General features: G+C 44.0%; 1 protein-coding gene across 21 annotated transcripts in view; it reads left to right on the forward strand.

Moving 5' to 3' along the window:
* PDE4DIP (phosphodiesterase 4D interacting protein) overlaps positions 1–19,812 on the forward strand; it is a 226,816-nt gene that overhangs the window by 15,174 nt on the left and 191,830 nt on the right. For 9 of the 21 annotated variants that reach the window (XM_086717962.1, XM_086717968.1, XM_086717967.1 and 6 more), the window contains exon 1: positions 19,362–19,676. The exons of 4 other annotated variants lie outside the window; for them this stretch is intronic. In XM_086717962.1, the coding sequence (XP_086574088.1) occupies positions 19,657–19,676 (20 nt within the window). In that variant the 5' untranslated portion in view covers positions 19,362–19,656. Of the gene's footprint in view, positions 1–19,336; positions 19,677–19,812 lie in introns of those variants that run through there. 8 more of the 21 variants (XM_086717960.1, XM_086717966.1, XM_086717963.1 and 5 more) reach the window with 2 other exon arrangements.

Here is a 19,812-nt window from a genome sequence, read left to right on the forward strand (position 1 = left end):
CCCTTTGTCCGATATGTCATTTGCAAATATCTTTTCCCATTCCGTTGGTTGCCTTTTAGTTTTGTTGGTTGTTTCCTTTGCTGTGCAGAAGCTTTTTATCTTCATAAGGTCCCAGTAATTCACTTTTGCTTTTAATTCCCTTGCCTTTGGGGATGTGTCGAGTAAGACATTGCTACGGCTGAGGTCAGAGAGGTCTTTTCCTGCTTTCTCCTCTAAGGTTTTGATGGTTTCCTGTCTCACATTCAGGTCCTTTATCCATTTGGAGTTTATTTTTGTGAATGGTGTGAGAAAGTGGTCTAGTTTCAACCTTCTGCATGTTGCTGTCCAGTTCTCCCAGCACCATTTGTTGAAGAGACTGTCTTTTTTCCATTGGATGTTCTTTCCTGCTTTGTCAAAGATGAGTTGGCCGTACGTTTGTGGGTCTAGTTCCGGGGTTTCTATTCTATTCCATTGGTCTATGTGTCTGTTTTGGTGCCAATACCATGCTGTCTTGATGATGACAGCTTTGTAGTAGAGGCTAAAGTCTGGGATTGTGATGCCTCCTGCTTTGGTCTTCTTCTTCAAAATTACTTTGGCTATTCGGGGCCTTTTGTGGTTCCATATGAATTTTAGGATTGCTTGTTCTAGTTTCGAGAAGAATGCTGGTGCAATTTTGATTGGGATTGCATTGAATGTGTAGATAGCTTTGGGTAGTATTGACATTTTGACAATATTTATTCTTCCAATCCATGAGCAGGGAATGTCTTTCCATTTCTTTAAATCTTCTTCAATTACCTTCATAAGCTTTCTATAGTTTTCAGCATACAGATCCTTTACATCTTTGGTTAGATTGATTCCTAGGTATTTTATGCTTCTTGGTGCAATTGTGAATGGGATCAGTTTCTTTATTTGTCTTTCTGTTGCTTCATTGTTAGTGTATAAGAATGCAACTGATTTCTGTACATTGATTTTGTATCCTGCAACTTTGCTGAATTCATGTATCAGTTCTAGCAGACTTTTGGTGGACTCTATCGGATTTTCCATGTATAATATCATGTCATCTGCAAAGAGCGAAAGCTTGACTTCATCTTTGCCAATTTTGACGCCTTTGATTTCCTTTTGTTGTCTGATTGCTGATGCTAGAACTTCCAGCACTATGTTAAACAACAGCGGTGAGAGTGGGCATCCCTGTCGTGTTCCTGATCTCAGGGAAAAAGCTCTCAGTTTTTCCCCGTTGAGGATGATGTTAGCTGTGGGCTTTTCATAAATGGCTTTTATGATCTTTAAGTATGTTCCTTCTATCCCGACTTTCTCAAGGGTTTTTATTAAGAAAGGGTGCTGGATTTTGTCAAAGGCCTTTTCTGCATCGATTGACAGGATCATATGGTTCTTCTCTTTTTTTTTGTTAATGTGATGTATCACGTTGATTGATTTGCGAATGTTGAACCAGCCCTGCATCCCAGGAATGAATCCCACTTGATCATGGTGAATAATTCTTTTTATATGCCGTTGAATTCGATTTGCTAGTATCTTATTGAGAATTTTTGCATCCATATTCATCAGGGATATTGGCCGGTAGTTCTCTTTTTTTACTGGGTCTCTGTCTGGTTTAGGAATCAAAGTAATACTGGCTTCATAGAATGAGTCTGGAAGTTTTCCTTCCCTTTCTATTTCTTGGAATAGCTTGAGAAGGATAGGTATTATCTCTGCTTTAAACGTCTGGTAGAACTCCCCTGGGAAGCCATCTGGTCCTGGACTCTTATTTGTTGGGAGATTTTTGATAACCGATTCAATTTCTTCGCTGGTGATGGGTCTGTTCAAGCTTTCTATTTCCTCCTGATTGAGTTTTGGAAGAGTGTGGGTGTTCAGGAATTTGTCCATTTCTTCCAGGTTGTCCAATTTGTTGGCATATAATTTTTCATAGTATTCCCTGATAATTGTTTGTATCTCTGAGGGATTGGTTGTAATCATTCCATTTTCATTCATGATTTTATCTATTTGGGTCATCTCCCTTTTCTTTTTGAGAAGCCTGGCTAGAGGTTTGTCAATTTTGTTTATTTTTTCAAAAAACCAACTCTTGGTTTCGTTGATCTGCTCTACAGTTTTTTTAGATTCTATATTGTTTATTTCTGCTCTGATCTTTATTATTTCTCTTCTTCTGCTGGGTTTAGGCTGCCTTTGCTGTTCTGCTTCTATTTCCTTTAGGTGTGCTGTTAGATTTTGTATTTGGGATTTTTCTTGTTTCTTGAGATAGGCCTGGATTGCAATGTATTTTCCTCTCAGGACTGCCTTCGCTGCGTCCCAAAGCGTTTGGATTGTTGTATTTTCATTTTCGTTTGTTTCCATATATTTTTTAATTTCTTCTCTAATTGCCTGGTTGACCCACTCATTCGTTAGTAGGGTGTTCTTTAACCTCCATGCTTTTGGAGGTTTTCCAGACTTTTTTCTGTGGTTGATTTCAAGCTTCATAGCGTTGTGGTCTGAAAGTATGCATGGTATGATTTCAATTCTTGTAAACTTATGAAGGGCTGTTTTGTGACCCAGTATATGATCTATCTTGGAGAATGTTCCATGTGCACTCGAGAAGAAAGTATATTCTGTTGCTTTGGGATGCAGAGTTCTAAATATATCTGTCAAGTCCATCTGATCCAATGTCTCATTCAGGGCCCTTGTTTCTTTATTGATCGTGTGTCTAGATGATCTATCCATTTCTGTAAGTGGGGTGTTAAAGTCCCCTGCAATTACCACATTCTTATCAATAAGGTTGCTTGTGTTTATGAGTAATTGTTTTATATATTTGGGCGCTCCGGTATTCGGCGCATAGACATTTATAATTGTTAGCTCTTCCTGATGGATAGACCCTGTCACTATTATATAATGTCCTTCTTCATCTCTTGTTACAGCCTTTAATTTAAAGTCTAGTTTGTCTGATATAAGGATGGCTACTCCAGCTTTCTTTTGGCTTCCAGTAGCATGATAAATAGTTCTCCATCCCCTCACTCTCAATCTAAAGGTGTCCTCAGGTCTAAAATGAGTCTCTTGTAGACAGCAAATAGATGGGTCTTGTTTTTTTATCCATTCTGATACCCTATGTCTTTTGGTTGGCGCATTTAATCCATTTACATTCAGTGTTATTATAGAGAGATATGGGTTTAGAGTCATTGTGATGTCTGTATGTTTTATGCTTGTAGTGATGTCTCTGGTACTTTGTCTCACAGGGTCCCCCTTAGGATCTCTTGTAGGGCTGGTTTAGTGGTGACAAATTCCTTCAGTTTTTGTTTGTTTGGGAAGACCTTTATCTCTCCTTCGATTCTAAATGACAGACTTGCTGGATAAAGGATTCTCGGCTGCATATTTTTTCTGTCTAGCACACTGAAAATCTCGTGCCAATTCTTTCTGGCCTGCCAAGTTTCAAAAGAGAGATCAGTCACGAGTCTTATAGGTCTCCCTTTATATGTGAGGGCACGTTTACCCCTTGCTGCTTTCAGAATTTTCTCTTTATCCTTGTATTTTGCCAGTTTCACTATGATATGTCGTGCAGAAGATCGATTCAAGTTACGTCTGAAGGGAGTTCTCTGTGCCTCTTGGATTTCAATGCCTTTTTCCTTCCCCACTTCAGGGAAGTTCTCAGCTATTATTTCTTCAAGTACCCCTTCAGCACCTTTCCCTCTCTCTTCCTCCTCTGGGATACCAATGATGCGTATATTATTTCTTTTTAGTGTATCACTTAGTTCTCTAATTTTCCCCTCATATTCCTGGATTTTTTTATCCCTCTTTTTCTCAGCTTCCTCTTTTTCCATAACTTTATCTTCTAGTTCACCTATTCTCTCCTCTGCCTCTTCAATCCGAGCCGTGGTGGTTTCCATTTTGTTATGCATTTCGTTTAAAGCGTTTTTCAGCTCCTCGTGACTGTTCCTTAGTCCCTTGATCTCTGTAGCAAGAGATTCTCTGCTGTCAGCTATACTGTTTTCAAGCCCAGCGATTAATTTTATGACTATTATTCTAAATTCACTTTCTGTTATATTATTTAAATCCTTTTTGATCAGCTCATTAGCTGTTGTTATTTCCTGGAGATTCTTCTGAGGGGAATTCTTCCGCTTGGTCATTTTGGATAGTCCCTGGCGTGGTGAGGACCTGCAGGGCACTTCCCCTGTGCTGTGGTGTATAACTGGAGTTGGTGGGCGGAGCCGCAGTCAGACCTGATGTCTGCTCCCAGCCCACCGCTGGGGCCACAGTCAGACTGGTGCGTGCCTTCTCTTCCCCTCTCCTAGGGGCGGGATTCACTGTGGGGTGGGGTGGTCTGTCTGGGCTACTTGCACACTGCCAGGCTTGTGATGCTGGGGATCTGGCGTCTTAGCTGGGGTGGGTAGGCAAGGTGCACAGGGGCAGGAGGGGCAGGCTTAGCTTGCTTCTCCTTAGGTGATCCACTTCAGGAGGGGCCCTGTGGCAGCAGGAGGGAGTCAGATCCGCTGCCGGAGGTTTGGCTCCGCAGAATCGCAGAGTTGGGTGTTTGCGCGGAGCGAGCAAGTTCCCTGGCAGGAACTGGTTCTCTTTGGGATTTTGGCTGGGGGATGGGCGGGGAAGATGGCGCTGGCGAGCGCCTTTGTTCCCCACCAAGCTGAGCTCTGTCGTCAGGGGGCTCAGCAGCTCTCCTTCCCTTTGTCCTCCAGCCTTCCCGCTTTCTGAGCAGAGCTGTTAACTTATGACTTCCCAGACGCTAAGTCGCGCTTGCTGTCGGAACACAGTCCGTCAGGCCCCTCCGCTTTTTGCAAGCCAGACTCGGGGGCTCTGCTTGGCCGGCGAGCCGCCCCTCCGCCCCGGCTCCCTCCCGCCAGTCCGTGGAGCGCGCACCGCCTCGCCGCCCTTCCTACCCTCTTCCGTGGGCCTCTCGTCTGCGCTTGGCTCCGGTGACTCCGTTCTGCTAATCCTCTGGTGGTTTTCTGGGTTATTTAGGCAGGTGTAGGTGGAATCTAAGTGATCAGCGGGACGCGCGGTGAGCCCAGCGTCCTCCTACGCCGCCATCTTCCTCCAATTCCTCAGCTTTATTATCTTAACAAGAAAGATTTTCATGGATTGTGCATACCTTCCAAAAGAAAAGAAAAGAAATGTTCTTGGTAGTAATTAAAAGCACATTCTGGAGACAGAATGCTTAGGCAACGTATTTTACAGGATGGTCTTACAAAAGCGCTATTTATTGCCCCCCCCCCCATAATGTTGATCATAAATCCAGGTCCTATTGTGCAGCCTTAAATAAGTGCTCCAAATTCAGTGTCTTTATTTCCTGAAAAGAGAATAATAGCTTCTTTGTGAATGGGAGGCCTGGGTCTCTAACTCTACATTACCTTGGATTGGGGGGAAGTTTAGGAGTCTGTGTATCAGTTGCCTATTGCTGCATAGCCAATTACCCCAAAACTTAGTGGCTGTGATAGTAAATTGTGTGTGTCAACTTGACTGGATCACAGGATACCCAGATATTTGGCTAAACATTACTTCTCTGTGAGTCTATAAAGATGTTTCCAGATGAGATTAGCAGTTGGAATTGGCAGATGGAGTAAAGCAGATTGCCCTCCCCTGTGTAGTTGGGCGCCATCAAATCCATTGAGCGCCTAAATAGAACACAAAGAGGAAGGGAGAATTTGCTCCCCCTGCCTGAGTGCATGAGCTGGGACATCCGTCTTCTAACCTCAGACTGAGCCTTATCCCATGGGTCCTCTGGTCCTGAGAACTACAACATCAGCTTTCCTGGGTCTGCACCTCCTATACAGCAGATACTAGGACTTCTCAGCCTCCACAATTGCATGAGCCAATCCCTTTCCAATACCAAGACTTTCCAAGTAAGTCTCTTTCCAATACCAAGAGTGTGATTACCAGGGATCACTGAGGGCTATCTTAGACACCGCCTACCACAGTTTGCATCCATTACAGAAACTCCTGGAAATTAGAGGAGCACCAGGATTTATTCCTTTCCTTCCTTTTGGAATGAGGCTAATACACAAACCAAGCACAAAAAGCAAGGAGGAGTGGAACCAGAGCTGAGGCCAAAGACCATGTCAAGCTATTTCCATCTGTATCCATAGAACAATATGGACTCTACTTGCTCAGTCAGTAAGCATCCTGGAAGACATTGCTGGCAGTGACTGGCTCTAGCTATCTTCCTGGATGCCTTAAGGGTTGAGGGATCAATTTCTGGACAATGTAGCCTGTTTGCAGCACAAGAGGTACACTGGTTGGAAATCTCTGCCTTCGATAACCTACTGGGAGACCACCTTGTATATAGGGTTTCCAGTGACGGTTCCTAACCACTATTCATTTACTAAAGCTGGCCCGAGAAAAGATCCTAGTTGCTGTATCCATTGTCTTTCTGACATAGTACCGTGTAACAGCACTTGCCACCAAATGAGAGTATGTTTCTAATATAAATTAACAGAGCTGCCCTCATACTGGCCAGGGCTTGGTAGAGCCAGAAACTGGGGGCATACATGCCATTAAAATAACTATTAATAACATTACTTACATTATTAATAAAACTACTTATGTTACTAATAAGAATAACTGTTGATTTTTAAACAAATAGCTTTCATAATTATTTTTCAGTATTGCATCATTTCACTCTTGAAGTAATAATTAAACTTTTATACTCTGAAGGATTAACAGAATTTCAACACGTAAAACATATAAGGAGATTTTCGCTCCAAACTATATCCAGGAAACTTGCCTGTATTTGAGAGTGAATGTTCAGATATTAACAAAAATCTAAGGGGCACACTCTATTTGTATCACTGGCTTGTCATGCTGATTAGACGTGACGGTGCCCACACGAACACAAGGTCAGAGTTGTAAGAAACAATATGGAGTCAGCATCCAGCTATTGGGTTTTCTAAAGCTGAAGCCAAATGATGGATTTGGCTCAATGGTGATGCTGAACTTTGATTCAAAATTTTATACCCTCTATTTACTCTTCTAGTTTGACACAGGGATGGCTTTTTCTCAGCCTTCAACTTTAGCTCTTCAATGGCTGCAACTTTTTTCTCTTTTCCTTGTTTCAGTGAAACCTTAAAAGCTTTTTGTGAATTTTAAGACTTTCATGTATCTTACCTCCCTTCTGTCTCAGCTGGCCCCCAGGACTTCTCTTCCCTTTACCCCGTCTCCTCAGGATTTGGTCTGTCCTAGTCTCCCAGGCAGAAATTGGTCAAGGGAGACTGGAAAGAAGGCGCAATTCCTGAAAATAAAGGTGTCGGAAACTGAGCGAGACAACTGGGGCCCTGCTTTCAATCGGACTGGGCCCTGCGTTCTACTTCAATAAAAGGAAACAGGAAGTGGAGTCTGGCCCGAGGTGAAGGGACTGTCAAGAGCCTGGCAAACGGTTCACCTCTTCAGGATGAGGTTCTGAGCTGTGATTCCCATTTCCTGTCCCGAGGGTAGGTTAAAAAAAAGTGGCACAAAGGACCCAAGATTAGAGAGGCAGGCTGTCCCTGTGAGGCAGATATAGGTAGGCCTAGGGTGTCCCTAGGAGCCAGGCAAGTCACCTAAAGGGATATGCAAATGCCTGGTACCTACAGACAGACTGGTAAGTAACACTCATGAGTGACGCAGGTCAGGTGTAAGACCCTATGGGGTAGTGTCAGTGACTGAGCACCTGGAGCATTGATGATCCATCGAAGGGCCAAGCTACAGTCTGTGAGCCTGGTTCTGTAACATAGGTCCTGCCAGCAGGGGGCACCTCTAGGTGGTTTGTTTGCACTGGCACAAGATCAGGTTAGGGTTCCATCTTGGGGATGGGCATCTCTTGCCAAAGGAGAGGCCCCAGTCTGATGAAGTTTCCTAAGCAGCTTGAACTCAGTGGAACCTGCGTGGAGGATGTAGCATGGCTACTTTGATTTCCAGAACCATCTGTAGTCCATGTGACGGGAAGACTCAAGGTGAAGCAGACTTCATTTTTGAGTTGAGTGGGTAGGTGCCTCAAACTGAGAATGGGGCTCAGGGTTTTCTTAAAAGGGCAGATTCTTGACAATTTACATTCTAGTTAAACTGCATTAGCAGCAATTCATAAGATAAATTGTTCTTTGCACCCTCTTTAACTATCTCCCTTTCCTACCCTTGTTCCACCATCTCCCTAATGCCTTGTAAATCACAGGAACTTGCCCTTGAGACTTAACTGTTAGGGAAGGAGGCTGGATAGTCACTTTTGCCTCGTGGTGTTGTACTGGAGCTACCTGATGTCTGGCAGTTCATGATGCACAGAGCGCTGCTGCCAACAAGGTCAACAGAACCTAGCACTTGAGATTACCAGTGAAGAGGCATCGAAAGGTTGGGCTCTTGTCACATCATCTGGGATGAAAAACCAGGGCCCTAACCAGAGGGCAAGTAAGGTATTCACTCTCAAGATCTTGCAAACGCAGGGACAGATCCTGCCTTTGTTTAAAATTTTGGTATTTTGGGGTGCCTGGGTGGCTCAGTCGGTTAAGCGTCCGACTTTGGCTCAGGTCATGATCTCACAGTTCGTGAGTTCAAGCCCTGCGTTGGACTCTGTGCTGACAGCTCGGAGCCTGGAGCCTGCTTCAGATTGTGTCTCCCTCTCTCTCTGCCCCTCCCCCATTCACACTCTGTCTCTCTCAAAAATAAATAAACTTTAAGAAAATAATAAATAAAATAAAATTTTGATATTTTGTTCACCATGGATTTTTCTGCACTAATTTTGTTTTTTGGAAATATTGCGCTAAGATATCATTTGATATCTTGATTACTGAATCTTTTAGGTGAAATGAATCATAGTGGTTAATTGAGTGTGTTTTTTATTTTCCTGAACTGTTGTGATCTAGAATGGGCTTGTTAACTCTTACAGCGTCTATACTCCCTTGAACTTTACAAGGGTGAAAGACTGTTGTAGTATGCTAATTTTTTGTCTAGGATTGCCAGATGTTTGATATTGAACTCCACAGCTCAGCATTTTGGCTTCTTCTATGCTAAAATAGAAATTAAGACAAAAGTGAATATATGCATGAGGAATTTTTCTCATTAAAATTTTTTCTTGATTGTGTGAGGCTTTCTGAGGCTCTATGTCAAAATGTATGAATCCTTGCCAGCTGGAAGACAGGACAAAACAGCTGTTCTAAACTGACAAGAAATTGGCTTCCAGTAATTCTAAGTGTAGAAGAGTGAATTTATCTTTGTTGTATATTTACCTGTGTCCTGGGGTGATTAATTTGATAAGCCTCATTAGTTGTGCAGATTTGAGCCAAAGATCTACCGCAGATACCTCCTGATATTAGTTGCGTAATTCAATGCAAATACTTCAGATTTTGTTTAATAGTGATAAAAGCAGGCCTGGGAGACATGATATATACTTTCACATAATGACAATAATTTCATAATTTCAATTACTCTTAGGAGATGGACACTGAAATATAGAAGTGAAGAGTCTGCATCTCACTTTCAAATGGTTCATCAATAATTGTGTGTGGGGTGGGGGAGGGGGTGAAGAGAGAGAGACAAAAACAAATGTGACAAAATGTTAACAGGGATTCATAAATCAACTGAAGGATTTTATAGGACTTCAGTGTACTATTTTGCAGGTTTTTGGTGTGTTTAAAATTTTTACATTTTTTTCAAAATGCAATGTTTTAAAAATAAGTTTACATTCTAAATAAATATGTACATCTATGTATATATAAAAATATATACATATATCTATGAAGCAGAACACTGGATTTTTAAAACTTTATGTATAATATCTATATATCCTTAGGTCCAATCTATGGGGCAAACAGTACACCAGGGATTGTCAGTATCTGCCAGAATTTTAAATCCAGAGAAATCCATCTTGGTCGGTCTGAGGACAGACTAGTAGGTGGCATGATACAGGAAACAAAGGCAGAGACCATAGCTGCATGTCTGTCTTCTTTTTTCCTCTTAATGTTTATTTATACTTTTGAGAGAAAGAGAGAGAGACTGAGCACACGCGGGGGAGGCGCAGGGAGAGAGGGAGACACAGAATCTGAAGCAGGCTCCAGGTTCTCAGCTGTCAGCATAGAGCCTGACACCGGGCTCAAACTCACAAACTGTGAGATTAAACCAACTGAGCCACCCAGGCGCCCCATGGCTGCCTTCTTCTAAGTAATATGTTTTCTAATTCAGAATGTAACCCAAGCTCCAAACCAGATCAGGTGCTGTGCTTCATTGTTATCTCTAGGGGGCTTGAAAGCGGTCTGGATTGCCTGATACGTGCTCCTCGGCCTTGGACTGGAAGTGCGTGTCCATTTCCTGGAAAATGACTCAAGCTTTAGTAATGGTGCAATTGTCATGAATGCCTTGGAAACTGTTTGTAAATTTATTCTAGTGTTGTTTCTGGTTCCAGAAATTTATTTATTAACACTCACATCAGTCCCTTTAAATTTTAAGACCCAATATCTATGTTCAAAGCAAGGAGAGTTATCCATGTAATTCACACAAGTCTCTCCACACTGTTCCAACCCTCTTCCTAGAAATTTGCATACCACATTTCTTGCATGATTCCCCCTCCCCCAGCATCAGATACACATAAATAGTGGGTGTTGAGAGAATGAGGGGGATTGTATGAGTAAATTACCACCAGCTGTCTGAAGGCTTGGTCATAATTTCTTTCCTTGTGGTTTTCGTTACAGCTGACAGACAGGGCTAGTTAGTGAAGGAGATGGGTCTGAATAACACACACACACACACACACACACACACACACACACACACACAGTCCTCAAGAAAGGGGGAGGAGGGTGGGAGACAAAAGGAGGAAAACAAGATGGAGGAAATACCCACTTTTCTCCCCCCTAAAACCCCAGCCAGGAAGTGAGGAAAACCAGTTTATTCAGCTTCTTTGCCAGTAATTTGGTCTCATATGATAAATCAGAGAGCTAGGAAATGGAAAATCTGGGTCACTAGCATAGCCCTAGAGTGCAGTTTGGAGCGGTACTAAAATTAAAATTCACAACTTCTATACAGGGTTGGAATCCTGCCTGGTATGCAAACATTAATAAAAAAATAGTTATGATTTATTGAATGCTTAAAATGTGCTGAGCAATGAATTAAACACTTTTCATATATTATCTCCTCTTGGTCTCACAACTACCCTATTAGGTAGTTATTATATTTAACCTTATTTTATGGATGAGGAAGCTAAAGGTTCCTAAAGTTTAAGTTGTCAAAATCACAGGGCTGGAAATTGGTGGGGGAGGGGAGATTTTTAAATCTCTCTGATTCTAGAGCCAGTAATCAAAACTACTCTGTTGTAATGCCCGTCAGTGACACTGGCAATGCTATGAGGCTCTTCCAGATGAATGGGACTCTAAATAGTCATTCAGAGAAGATTGGGAACATTTTTCCTTCTACCAGGGAAAATTGAAATTTTTAAATAAAAGCACTATATTTTGCAGTCCTAATACATGACAAAGTTCCGTATGACTATCATCCTTCAGGACTCTACTCAGATGCTACCTTCCTTATGAAACCTTCTCTAGTTGAATTTAATTAATCACCCCCTCCTTTATCTTTTTTTTTAAGTTTATTTATTTATTTTTGAGGGGCAGAGAGAGAGGGGGAGAGAGAATCCCAAGCAGGCTCCGTGCTGTCAGCACAGAGCCCAAGGCAGGGCTTGACATAGGGCTTGACAGGGGGCTTGATTCCACAAATGATGAGATCGTGACCTGAGCCAAAATCAAGAGGCAGACGCTTAACCAAGCGAGCCACCACATGCCCCTTTCACCCCCTCCTTTAAATTCCTCTTCGTACCATTATTGCAGCACTTCACACAATCTGATCTGTATTATTGTTTGATGAATGCCTGACTAATTTCCCTCACTGGATTTTAAAAACATAGCACCATGCCTAGCATATGCTCAGTACATGTTTGTCGAACTAATGTTGAATTGAACGAACTAGAGTAATCAAATTGCCTGAATTTTATCAGCTCGTGGGAATAAATGAAGTCCCGTGAACATTAGCTACCTCTGAACTCCCACCTGTTCCTTTAGGAAATGGAGTCTTTCACAAATTCCCCCGGACCCCACACAAGTATTTCTGCTAATCCCAGGGGTTGTTTCCCAGGCTCTCATAAACCGCTCCTAGTACTGATCTCTGTTGCTCTGAGGCACAGCTGCCGCTTTGCCGACCATGTATGGTCCTAGACTCACACATCCCCTGGCCCCTGCCCCACTCCAGAAGGGCAGATCTTGCAATTCATATACATACACCCTCTTCTCTCCAGGTTACTTGCATCGTCTGGGAAACCAGGCACATCCATCCAAGCTTCAGTTCTGCCCACTTAGGTTGCTCTGTTTCACTCCCAATACAGATAACAGATCTGAATTTATGAACTCAGTTGGACAGTTTTTCACCACATGAAAGCTCCAATTTTCTTATACCTGGGAACCTGCTTCTTACCTGCCTGTCAGTCTCTCTGAGGCCCCATTTCCTCATTTATAAAAGAAGGTTGCCTTGCTGGGATGCTCTCTTAACACAGCTTGGTTTCTCCTCGTCACACCTATCAGCATCTGGCATATTGGAGATACTGCTTTCTTTATTATGTCTATACCAGTAGACTGTAAACTCCATGAAAACAGGGTCTTGTTTGTTTGTTTGTTTGTTTGTTTTACTGCTATGTCCCTAGTATGCAGAATAGTGCTTGACGCACAGTGGTTCTCAGTGATTTTTGAATGAATGAGTGAATAATGTATCAGGATTATTATGCACATTTTAAGGCGTTGTTCCAGTCATCTATTTCTGCATAGTGGTGTATTTCAAAACTTTGTGGCTTGAAACAACAGCCGTTTTATTAGATCTTTTGATTTTGTGGGTCAGGAATTTGAACAAGTCTCAGCTGTACCATGTGGCATTGACCAGGTCTCTCTGAAGGTCCCAGAACAACTTCACTGACATCAGGTGTGGGATGTGAGTGATGCCTGATGCCTGATGCCCGATGCCTTCTTGGGGGCTGCTGGATGATGTTTCACATGTGGTCTCAGAGCCTCACTACATGGTGGCTCCACCAAGGTAGTCAGACTTGGTTTACGGCAGCTTAGAATAACAAGAGGTTCAGGCAGAGGCTGCAAGACCTCCTATTGCCCAACCTCGGCACTTATGACCTAGCACCACATTCTATTGGTCAAACAATTCACTAAAACCATCCCAGATTCAAGGGGAGGAGAATTAGACCCCACCTCTTTTTAAAAAATATTTACTTATTTTGGGGAGAGTGCAAGTAGGGGAGGGGCAGAGAGAGGGGGACAGAAGATCCAAAGCAGGCTCTGTGCTGACAGGCTGACAGCAGAGAGCCCGATGTGGGGCTCGAACTCATGAACCATGAGATCATGACCTGAGCCGAAGTTGGTGGCACAACTGACTGAGCCACCCAGGTGCCCCTAGACCCCATTTCTTAACGGGAAAAGTAGCAAAGTATTTTCACCCATCTTTACTTCACCACATTCCTGCATCCTTTGGCCACAAGTGTTGCCACATGCATAAGTCCCTCCCTTCCAAATTCCCCCAAAATTGCATAACATTTACTGTATCAGCTCAAAAGTCCAAAATTTTACCATACAAATCAAGTTCAGGTGAAGATGAGGTTCCTGGGGTGTATAGCTGCTTGAGTTCCATTCCTGTTGATCTGAAGACCTCTTGGTCTGCCCTCTGGGCTCTTGGTTCCCATTCTTTGAACCATTCTTCTTTTTCTGTAAGAAATGGTCCTTTTTTGCAGTTGGGTAACTTTCTCAGCTTGCTTGCTCTCTTTGACAGCTTGAGGGTCCAAAGGCATCTTTTCATTATGTACTGTCCTAATCCCTTTCAGGCTGTGCTGGTACAATTCACTTAAAAACTTTGAGTGCATCTTTTGTGCTAATTATAACCAACTCCTCTAGACAAAAGCTATACCCACATTTCATTCCAAAGCAAGCTCTTCTCTTCCTTGGGCTACCTACGAAGCTGCCGTGGGAGAATGGGCCCTTAAAATTCTTACAAGCTTGAGGCACACCCTCAAGATTCTTTTTTTTTTTTTAATGTTTATTCATTTTTGAAAGACAGCATGAGGAGACAGGGACACAGAACAAGGGGACGGAGGGTCTGAAGCAGGCTCTGTGCTGAGAGCAGCAAGCCTGATACAGGGCTCAAATTCACGAACCCCCAAGAGATCAGGACCTGAGCTGAAGTCAGACACTCAGCCGAGTGAGCCAGGGTCCCCCACCCTCAAGATTCTTATCGGCCTTTTTGTTAAATTGAAATGGTATATGAGGCACCACCTTAAATCTTTTGAGGTATGAACCACGAGTCTAATAGTCATATCTTGGATTTGATTTTTGCCCTGAAACTACTTTTTAATTTGAAAGCTTTTGCTGTCTAAAGAGATTGAAATGACAGGCAGTTTGACTTTTGAGCCTAGTAAGTCCTGGTTCTTTATATTTCCTCTAAATTCTGCTTACAAAGGGCATGGTTCTTTTTTTTTTTTAACCCACCTTTTTCTATCCATACCTTGTCATATGTGGTTAAAAGAAACCAGTTATCACTCGAAATTCTATCTAAAAATTTCCTTTGCCAGACCTACCCATTCATTAGGAATATTGTCTATTTTCCACATTCTCAACTGGTAATGGTTTTACTAAATTTCTGCCACGACAGGGGCACCTGGTTGGCTCGGTCAGTGAACTGTCTGAGTCTTGATTTTGGCTGAGGTCATGATCTCATGGTTCGTGGGTTCGAGTCCCGAGTCGGGCTCAGCACTGACAGTACGCATCCTGCTTGGGATCTCTCTCTCGTCTCTCTCTGCCCCTCCCTCTCTCTCTCTCAAAAATAAATAAATACACCTTAATATATAAATAAACTTATTTATTTATTTATTTCTGTCATGACAAAACACAGGGCATTTTTTTTTAGCACCTAATAATATTTTCTTCACTGTCCAGTCTCTCCAGCAGTTCCTGTGGTGCCTAAATGAGGTGTCTCCCAATTGGATGGAACCCCCAAATGTAGGGCAATGAAATCAGGTGGAAGCCAGGAGGTGGAAGAGTTCACCTGAGGCAGAACAAAAGAGATAGAAATGTACTGAATGCACCACAAGGGAGTGACTGGCAGGACAGCAGAGGAGAGGCTGCCTGCTGTGAGGCTTTGGGGGCCCGTGGGGGGGGATGGGGGGAGGGGTTGAAGGGTGGGGGGAGGGGGTGGGGGTGGGGGAAGATAAGGCATTATGGTGATATATAGAATTTTCCCTTTTTTGGTAGCTGTGCCCAGTTGTAAGTAGCCCACTGGTCAGTTAGGGCCTATGGATATTTGGAGGTGGGTCACCTGATGGGCCTGCCTGCATTCAGCCATACTTACACTCCACAGAACCACAGCTGGTGCTGCTCAGTTAGGCCCAGTAGATGATGGGACTGACCTCGAGGGTCCGAGACTGCCTCATTCACTTGCCTGGCACTGCCAGATGGTGGGCTCAGCGAGGCACCTCCCTGTCTCTGTGAGGACTCAGGTGAACATAAAATATAAAGTAAAGAAATATAAGGTAAAATGAGATGACGTTTAATTATTTATATATTATCTAAATAGATAGGCATAGGAGTGCCTGGGTGGCTCAGTCAGTTAAGCCTCCAACTCTTGGTCTCTGCTCAGGTCATGATCTCACAATTCATGGGTTTGAGCCCCAGATCTGGCTCTGCACTGACAGTGTAGAGCCTGCTTGGAATTCTCTCTCTCTCCCTCTCTCTCTGCCCCTCCCCTGCTCACACACATTCTCTCTAAATAATTAGATAAATATTATAAAAAACATAAAAAATAAATAGCCATAGATACATACCTAAAATATAACTGTTAAATAATGTCTTATCTATTTGTTTATTTTTAAAAAAATTATGATTTAATTTTTTTTTTAATTTTTTTTTTCAACGTTTATTTATTTTTGGGACAGAGAGACAGAGCATGAACGGGGGAGGGGCAGAGAGAGAGGGAGACACAGAATCGGAAACAGGCTCCAGGCTCTAAGCCATCAGCCCAGAGCCTGACGCGGGGCTCGAACTCACGGACCATGAGATCATGACCTGGCTGAAGTCGGACGCTTAACCGACTGCGCCATCCAGGCGCCCCAATTATGATTTTATTTTTAAGAGACAGAGTGAGACAGAGTATGAGCAGGGGAGGGGCAGAGAGAGAGGGAGACACAGACTCTGAAGCAGACTCCAGGCTCTGAGCTGGCAGCACAGATCCCCATGCGGGGCTCAAACTCATGGACTGCGAGATCATGACCTGAGCTGAAGTTGGATGCTTAACCTACTGAGCCATCCAAGTGTCCCAATAATGTCTTATCTATTAAAGAGAACAATTAAAATGATAAATCCTAGTGTTGTTCAGGAACTGTAAGATGATAAAATTAGAAATTCCTTTTTCTTTTTTAAAGATTTTTTTTTTTTAAAGTAATCTCTACAACCCAACGTGGGGCACGAACTTACAATTCCAAGATCAAGAGTTAAAAGCTCTTCAGGTGCCTGGGTGGCTCAGTTGGTTAAGCGTCCGACTTCTCCTCAGGTCATGGTTTCGAAGTTTGTGAGTTAGAGCCCCTTGTCGGGCTCTGTGCTGACAGCTCAGAGCCTGGAGCCTGCTTCAGATTCTGTGTCTCCCTCTCTCTCTGCCCCCTCCACCACTCGCATTCTGTCTCTCTCTCTCTCAAAAATACATAAACACTGAAAAAAAAAAAAAAAAAGCTCTGCTGACTGAGCCAGCCAGGCAACCCTAGAAAGTGCTTTTATCCTAACATTCTTATACCTTAAGAAGTTATCCTAGGGTGGGGCGCCTGGGTGGCGCAGTCGGTTAAGCGTCCGACTTCAGCCAGGTCACGATCTCGCGGTCCGTGAGTTCGAGCCCCGCGTCGGGCTCTGGGCTGATGGCTCAGAGCCTGGAGCCTGTTTCTGATTCTGTGTGTCCCTCTCTCTCTGCCCCTCCCCCGTTCATGCTCTGTTTCTCTCTGTCCCACAAATAAATAAACGTTGAAAAAAAAATTTAAAAAAAATTAAAAAAAAAAAGAAGTTATCCTAGGGAAATAATTCAAAAGAATGAAATAATGGAGGCATAAAAATTCCATTCAGGCATTGTTTATAAGAGTCTAATATTAGAAACAGCATAACTATGCTGTAACAGAAAATTATTAAGCAAACTATAGTTCTATTGACATTATATAATCATTAGAATACTAAATATATAAACAGTCTCTAGCAACATGGACAATATCTAACAAGTGAGAAAAGTGGGACATAAACTTACATCTAGGCTGTGATTAAAGCTATGGAAATAGATACGTAATATGTGCAGATAATGACTAGAGGGAACGTAGAGAAATTTAAACAGTTGTGTTGGCAGAGTGGGTATGTGGGTGAATATTTTTTGCTTACAATCTGACACAAAAACTTTGTTCTTCTGGCAATAAATGTAATCCTAAAAAAAACCAATGAAACCTCTCTTTTCAAGAATATGCTCCTGGGTATGTAAGAGAGAGTCAGTGATTTGAATTAAAAGATAATTTTAAAAAGCCTGGGGTGGGGAGAAGCCTAGAAAGAAATTCCAACAAATGTTTAACATTGATTATCTCTGGGTATTATGGGTAGTTTACTTTCTACATACTTGTTTTGTATTTTTCAACTGTTTGACCATGCATGCGTTGTGAACTTTGTAAGCCCAGTCTTTAAAAATTAAACTAGCATATTTTCTCGCCTCACTTTTGAGACTCCACCATTCATCTAGTTAATGCTGTCACTTCCTGAATACAGCATATGTCTTGCTGTAGATACAGTTCCTCTCCAAACTCAGTAGCCCATAATTTGACTTGAGACAAAACTAAATATAGCCCCAACTTTGCTATGGAGGATGGAAATCTGACTCTCCTCATCCTTTTGTGTTTGGTTTGTTTGCAGCAGGAGATTCTTTTCAGGACAGGTGGCCTGTAAGTCTTGTCGCTGGTCAAACTAGGCCTTAAAATGTTTCCTGGAAGCATTCTAAGCTCAGGAGCAGGTGTGGCCTTAGGTCCAAGTTAAGTGTTGGGGTTAGGGGATTCTAGGTCAGGGGCCTTTTTAGATGGTTCCTCTAAACCCTCAGATGTCTTACTGTTATCCTGCCCTCCCAACCCCTATTCTGTGCTGATAATTAAGGGAACTAATCCAAAACATAGGAGGCAGGATGACAGTTTGCCCCAAGAATACAGGCTCTGCACAGTCTCACCAATTCCCAGATATGCCAGGGCCCTTCCTGAGTAAACTCCTAGGATCAATTCATTGTAGACAATCAATTCGTTGTAGAGACCTCTCTTTGGCCATATTTCCAAAAATTCAGAGAGTAAGTGTCTGGGGCCACTCCATGGAAAAGACCTGCCTTACCAGAGACTTTGAGCTTTTTTGGGTCTCAACTGTATTATCTGTGAAATAAATATAACTAAATCAACATTACTACATAAAAGCTTTCTGCAAATAAAAAAAAAAAAGGTCATTGGTAGTGCTAAGAATAACGGCGATTATGTCACTTAATAAAAAGGTTTTATTTAGAGCTAAAAAGGAGCTTCGGGGCTGTAAGCCCTTTAATTATAGCATGTCTGACTTGTTTAAACCTCATTACATAAATAGATAGTACAAAGTCTCAGGCAGTGCCATCACCGAAGGGCCCTTTTCCATGGTCTTAGAACGGTTAAGGAGGAGAATCAAGGTCCCATCGGCTACTGTCTTGAAGCTTGTCTCGTGTTCTGGGAAGTACAGGAACCCTCTTCCCCTTTGGAGCTAGTGGTAGAGCCCAGTCGCCTCCGTGCTTGAGAAACTGAAAGCTGAAGAGGTAGAATATTATAAAATCCGGAGATGAATGCGGTTGGAGGCAGCAAATAAGGCTGCAAGGTTTCGTCAGGATGGTTCCCTGAGGAAGTTCCTGTCCGCAGACTGATGGGGAGACTGACATGTCAGATCTCTAGGAAAGTCACATCGCGTCCTCTGAGCGTCTAGTGTGCGCACCTGCGTTCAGCCAGGACGGCACCTCAAACCTTCCCAGACTCCAGCTCTGGCTCCGGACTCACCCCGCGGGTGGGGTGGTGCGCACGTACGCAAGAGGACGTTCTCTCGGAATTCTCCCGAGCGTCGGTCGGTCTTTTTCACAGCGCCCCTCCGTGGGATGGGGGAAGGACAGAGGGGCTTGGCGCCGCGCCCCCTGAGCCCTCCGCCCCTCCGGCGGTCGCAGCGGGGCGGGGCGGCGCACCACCTGGGCCGGCCCCGCCCCCGCACGCCGGCTGCGGGAGCCCCGCCCCCCCTCGCGGTTGACAGCTCAGCCGGTGCGGAGCCGCTCGTGCCAGCCAGTCGCGTCTCAGCCTGGGAGCGAGCGAGCGAGCGCGCGCCGCGCCGGGCCGCCGCCGGCCCCAGCTCTGCCGACGGCTCCGGGCACCGCTCCGCTCCACGTCCCGCTTCCTACCGTAACGGTCCCTCCCCTGTTCCCGACGCACCGTTAGCTGGAGGTGCGGCCGCGGCAGGGGTTTCTGAAGGAGCAGGGAGCGAGCAGCGCCCTCCCTTCGCCGACGCGGAAAGGAGGAGCTGGGGAGGGAAAAGCTGCTGCTCTTTGCACTGGAGATTCGGGGGCTGGGGTTCGCGTTGTCCCAGGCTGCTTCCCCTCCCGGGTGAGGAGCGCCCTGAGAGTGAGGGAAGCGCCTGGAAAATGGAGCAGACGTGGACGAGGTAGGTGAGCAGCTGCTTTCTCCCCGCATTCCGGATATGGTGCCCCCTCCCCCAACGCCCCGCGCGCCCTTAAGGAGAAGTCCCCCTCCCCTAGGGGCCTTTGACATCTCTCTCTCTCTTTTAAGATGTCTAATTC

Source organism: Puma concolor, chromosome C1, assembly GCF_028749965.1.
Source record: "Puma concolor isolate L17-30 chromosome C1, mPumCon1.1.hap2, whole genome shotgun sequence".
In the NCBI taxonomy this organism is placed as follows: Eukaryota; Metazoa; Chordata; class Mammalia; order Carnivora; family Felidae; genus Puma; species Puma concolor.